This window comes from Pollachius pollachius, assembly GCF_949987615.1.
Source record: "Pollachius pollachius genome assembly, chromosome: 5".
In the NCBI taxonomy this organism is placed as follows: domain Eukaryota; kingdom Metazoa; phylum Chordata; class Actinopteri; order Gadiformes; family Gadidae; genus Pollachius; species Pollachius pollachius.
The window spans coordinates 20,582,565-20,588,564 of NC_136938.1; the positions used below are offsets into that span (position 1 = coordinate 20,582,565).

At 42.0% G+C, this 6,000-nt stretch overlaps 1 protein-coding gene across 1 annotated transcript in view; it reads left to right on the forward strand.

Moving 5' to 3' along the window:
• chs1 (chitin synthase 1) overlaps positions 1-6,000 on the forward strand; it is a gene marked incomplete at both ends in the record, with an annotated part of 37,765 nt that overhangs the window by 16,053 nt on the left and 15,712 nt on the right. Inside the window, 8 exons of the mRNA XM_079736503.1 lie at positions 990-1,125; positions 3,075-3,260; positions 3,556-3,757; positions 4,158-4,318; positions 4,595-4,670; positions 4,967-5,085; positions 5,578-5,755; positions 5,969-6,000. The exon at positions 5,969-6,000 is cut by the window's right edge and continues 62 nt beyond it. Coding sequence (XP_079592629.1) covers positions 990-1,125; positions 3,075-3,260; positions 3,556-3,757; positions 4,158-4,318; positions 4,595-4,670; positions 4,967-5,085; positions 5,578-5,755; positions 5,969-6,000 — 1,090 coding nt within the window. The remainder of the gene's footprint in view (positions 1-989; positions 1,126-3,074; positions 3,261-3,555; positions 3,758-4,157; positions 4,319-4,594; positions 4,671-4,966; positions 5,086-5,577; positions 5,756-5,968) is intronic.

The following is a 6,000-nucleotide window of genomic DNA, read 5'->3' on the forward strand; positions in this document are numbered from 1 at the left end:
TTACATAGTTTATTACTGAAAATACCATGAATACTTACCCATGTCCCATACAATGTGTTTATTTGTATTGCTGGGACTACACCCAGAGATTATAAAAGTGAAAGATCCACATCATTTTTTTAACTGGTCATCCTTTAATTTGCTAGGCTGTTTAAACAAAAGCAAAGCCAGACTAAAAATCAGCATCATTTGAATGGTTTTGCGGATTCTGTAAACATCGACTAGGGTTACTTAGTGTAATATAGAATAAACCTAATCATTTGTCCTTTCAAACTGTATCTGTAGTGAACCACTCAGCGGCCTCAATATCAATATCTATGTTTTGTATGATGATTGTTGACAGAGCAACTAATCCAGATAGAAGCATGCACCCTAGGATTAATATGCTGATATGACGCCAGCAGTACGTGCACACAGCTTGCTACTAATTCTCTATACAACCTAACCTGCCGCCCCTGGTCGTGACGTTGAAGTCAAAGACCAATTCCCAACCTATATGTCTAATTTCCTTATCGTAACACTTCTTTTTATAATGATGATCAGTGGTGACTAACCCGCGTTCATCAGATGTTAATTTACTAGATTGTGAATGTGTTTAAGGACTGGACAGTGAAGAGAGAAAGGAAAGTGGGTTGAAGTAGAGAGGGAACGATATGTAGTTCTGGATTGGTGGGCCAGTTTGGAATCGAACCTGGGTTGCTAAAAGGGGGTTTATGTCCTACATGGCTAGCGCACTAGTGTGTTGAGCCAGCAAGTAGAGCTGCCATTTTCAAGATTGATGACATGATGACATGCCATGTAATTCAGGTGCTATGTGTTTGTCTGAGAGAGAGAGAGACACTTGGCAAGGTAAAATCCTACAAGGGGAAACAAACCGACTTTGCGTGTGTGTGTGTGTGTGTGTGTGTGTGTGTGTGTGTGTGTGTGTGTGTGTGTGTGTGTGGCTTGCAGCCATGTATGTTCATTGTATCCATCTGTTTTGGTTCCAGGGATACATGGGATCCGTTCCAGTTGAACCCGGTTGGGTCTGAGAAGGAGAGCAAGAGGAGATGTTTCGAACTGGCCCAGTACCTAGTGGCCATCATAGTGGGCATTGCAGTCCTGGCCAGTGCTGTTATATCCAAGGTATCCATCCATATCCCTATCCATTCACCTATAGCCATCTCTATACCTTCCTATTGCATTTACCCTTCATGCAGTACAGCATCACCTCAGTCAGACATTAAGGTACTCGATTTTATATTATACACACGGTCTTAGACAGTGCAAAAGCCTGGTTCAATCATTTATTAATCCAGGTGCCATTCACGGATTTGGAGTGCGAGCACAGAAATCCGGCGCTGTACATAGATAGCATACACCGGTCTTTTCAGAAGCTCAGCATGTGCATAATACATTAAAGTGTGATCCATTAAAGATTCAGATACGTGAACAAACAGCAGGACATAGGGGCGATGGATGTCCACGATCTGTGGCAGCCAACGTCGGCGTTGGCATGGCGACGTTACCAGAGGAATACGTTTGGGCCCATTTTGAGCTTCAGTAAGACTAGCCAGAAGTCAGTGGATGTGTCGATCAGTTATGCAAGCTGTCAATCAGCAGAAAGTGAGGTTCTCTAGCTGAAGGCTAAACTTGTGGGTGCAAAATTCTGTTTTCAGTGTGTACTATCATGATTCTATCAGTCGCAACAATTCGGGGTCAAAGGACTTTGTGAAAAGGAATGTTTCGAGGTGCTTTTTGAACATGGGCAGGGATGGGCTACAGCGGATGTGGAGTGGCAGGCTGTTTCAGAGTGTGGGAGTGTTGGCAGAGAATGCCCTGTCATGATGCAGAGATAAAGGCCAAATTATGACCAGACATGCTGTGTGTGTGATCAGATATAATGATGATTAGGTGGTGGGACTATAACTTAAATAATTAGTGGTTGGCTAACGTTAGGGTTCAAACTGAATAACTAAATAACATACCCCTGATAGATACCCCTGTTGAAGTTGTGTGTCAAATGGGATGCAGAATGCAAATGCATAGGGTCACAAATACAATAAATTTACATGGCAGATGAAATACTCAGGACAAACTCAAAGCCCTCCTATAGTATTTCACCAATCAGCAGGAAAACTGCTATGTAGCATCAACTTGAACTTGTCAAAACATACAGTTTTTATGGATTCATACAATTATTTTGAATCTGAAAATGGTTTGTTTTTTAAGACTGGCCATGGCAACATAATACTTAATTTATTTTCAACATCTATACCAACTTTCACATCTCTAGCATAAACCAGCTCACATGAAATTGACAGAAAGCAGGAAACAAACTTTATAGAGTTACAAGGTCCTTTGTTCTTGGTTAATGTATATACCACCAGACAGCAATAGCCATATGGATGTGTCTGTATACTGTGTGTTTTTGTAGTAGATTAAATCTAAGTGCTAAGTGAATGCCTGTAACACAGACTCACATCCAAATAGAAAAGTAGCAAGATGTACAGAAAACCCAAACAACTTGTAGCTTGTAACTTAACATATTGGGTAGATAACACCGTTCTTATCAATCTCTTTCCACTGTCAACATGACAACATGCAGGTAATCGCCGGTAATCTTAGATCGCTTTACTGTCAAGGGTGTGGTCAAAAGGGTAACACACTGCCACACCTGTTGTTTTTTTAATTAATTATCAAGGTGTTTAAGAAGTTTACGAGGTACATGGATGACCCCGACCGACTCAAACCCCCACAGTGAAAATGACGCAGCCACGTCTCTACCCTTGTTCCGTGCGTGGAGATCCTTCTTCTCCCATGTCAGTGGATTGCCTTTTGTGTTAACTCACAGGGTCGTCTTAACAGCAGGCCTACTATTTACTCACTAAGCAGACTTTTATCCATAGTGACGCACAGAGAATGTTGAATAGATGCATGTAGGAGGTCTAGGCATCTTGCTATCTAGGAGCATGCCAACAGATGGACTGCGGGCATTTGGGTTTGACGCTGGGTATCAAACATCCTTACCGCTACACTTTCTTGCCGCGCCCCATTTCAGTGATATCCTGTGCTTGTGCTTTCTATCCCATTAGGGATCTCTCCTGGTACTCACTGTGCTCTCCAGTCCGTACTCGCTGCGCAGTGCCCAGGAGCAGCAGTTCTTCATGCTGATGTTGGTGTTCTGCCTGGTGTTCCCCAATGTGCTGGTGTTCATCAAGTCCCTGTGGAGGGTGATGTTCAAGAGCTTTGTGCCACCAAACTGCAAGACCCTGGCAATTGTATGTAAAGCTTTTTCTTTGGTTTTAATAAATTTCATAATGGATCAAATTTATTTTTAATGTGTATATACATATTTAGGGTTATAAATGTGTGTGTGTGTGTGTGTGTGTGTGTGTGTGTGTGTGTGTGTGTGTGTGTGTGTGTGTGTGTGTGTGTGTGTGTGTGTGTGTACCAATATTAACTGATATAAACTAGCTACATTGCTATAATGGAACTGTAGTAATGGGTAGGTCCTACTATAAGTGCTTGTATCATGTATATAAAATGTAAACATAGTGTATATGTGTCCTCCAGATCTGTGTTATCGAGTGCCTGGTTTCTCTGGGTACCTCTGTCCTGGCCTTGGTTGTCATGCCACAGTTTGATGTGCTGACCAACCTCTTCATCACTGGAGGAGTGTGCATCACGTCCTCCATACTGCAGATTGTATACAGACTTCAGAAAGAGAAGTGGAAAATAATTTTTCCAATCTGCTCTCTCCTTCTGGTAGTCACTGGTAACATGTTATTTTGTTTCTGTCTCTGTCAGCTATAGAACCAAACCACATTAACCAAGTAAATAACTAACTGCTTTGGTCTAACCTTCGAGAGTTATTGGTAATAACAACTAGACATTTGCTCCATGCCAACTAACTCACTAACTAAATAACTAAATATCTACCTGAATAAAATAGCTAGCTAACTATATATCAAACTAATAAGCTAACTATTGAACTAACTCACTCACTACTTAGCTAACTAACTATCTACCTACTAACTACCTCAACCTATCAAAAAACGAAATACCTAGCTGGCTTATCGTTTATCTATCTACCTAAATAACTATATATCTGTCGACAAAGCTAGCTGACTAACTACTTAACCAACCAACTAACAAGTTAACTTACCAACTAACAGGTTACTGCCTCCTGGTGGCGGACTACCATGTCCGCGTTTCCTCCTACGTGGACAGACTGGACAGCGACTGCTTCATTTACATTGTCATTGGGATTGTAGCTTCAGTCTTGGTCTCCCTCTGTTGGTGGGAAAATTCAGTACAAGCTTCGAACACCATGACGGTACGGCATTTTAGATTTGAAGAAACACAATCTTTATGTGCACTTTTCATCGAATGGATGAGTGGATGCATGGGTGAATATTGAACGGACAAATTGATGAACGGATGAAACAATCAATCTTCACTATGGGGATAGTTATTTCCCTAACTTATGACCATCTCTCTCTCTCTCTCTCTCTCTCTCTCTCTCTCGCTCTCTCTCTCTCTCTCTCTCTCTCTCTCTCTCTCTCTCTCTCCCTCTCTCTCTCTACCCTCACTCTTTCTCCTCTCTCTGCAGGAGAGGTTGGCAGAGTTGGATGGCTTCAGAGACTTTGTGTTTATCGTCACCAGTATACTGAGGATAGTAGTGATAGGTAATCAGCATACACTAATTGCGTAATTGGTTATTGGTCAAATTACTGACTGCAATCATGTACCCAAGAATGGTTGTGTCGTGAAATGTATTTCCCTGAATATTATATCATGAGTGTTTCATTTGAGCATTCACAAGATGCAATAGATTGCAGTGCATTCATTAAACTGTTATTTGAACTGGTCTTCTGACGAAATCCTTGAACAGATCCCCTGCAGTGTATGCATTATGTTACATACGCTACTATTGCCTCACTTTAGACTATACTCTCTGTGACTGGGATCCCATGTTCTACAGGGGCTGTGTACATCATTTATCATGTCCTGATTATGGACAACATCGTCTGGGCGAACTACAACCTGAAGCCTGCACAACAAGAAATACTGCAGATAGGGCTAGTGGTATTCTTTTTACAGGTACAGACACCCACACACAGACACGCCTGGACCACACATCAGACATATAGAATAGTGGGACAAGACCACCAGACCAACACACAGACACACTCGATAACAGACCAGACATACCGAATAGTCACACAAGACAACCACACAGACACAGAGACAAGACAGACATTTAGACATACACACAAGATAACAAGTTATACACACAGAAAACCCACTAGACAGACACACAGAGACAAACAGAGAGACAGACAGAAAAGCAGACGGACAAGAGAATAGACAGGCAGACGTGCTGGCCGATAGGCAGCCGCAGACACACACACAAACACACATAACACACACACACACACACACACACACACACACACACACACACACACACACACACACACACACACACACACACATAAATACATACTTACTCACATAGATACATTTGTGGATTGTATCATACAATGTATAGCACAGCACTTGTAATGTAATGTCATTACCATTCCACTGCAGGCATTCTTCTCGGCTAGCTGCCACTGGTTTGGGGTGGTGGCGTGTAAGATCCATTCTGTCAGGATGAGCTTTGCTCTGCCGGTTACCTCTACCGGACCTGCAGTGCTGATCTTGGGGATAATACTGTTCTTGACTCATGCCGACAGTTTGAATGGACACGACAGTTCAAACATCATGGGTGAGTTCATATGTGCACCCAAAGTCTGACCTCAGCTCAGTCTGTGAACTTAGGTTTCCTGCATGGGTTTGGGTTTCAGCAGTTTACTAAGTTGTAGGAGAAATAAAAATAGTTGTGTCAATTTGATTGAAAGACCTTGGTGTTGTTTTTTAAAGCTGAATGCAGACCTGTACAGGAACCATTTTAATGTGTTATTTATTCATGCACATCCAGATTTTTGTGACGGCTTGGTTCATCTCAAAAAC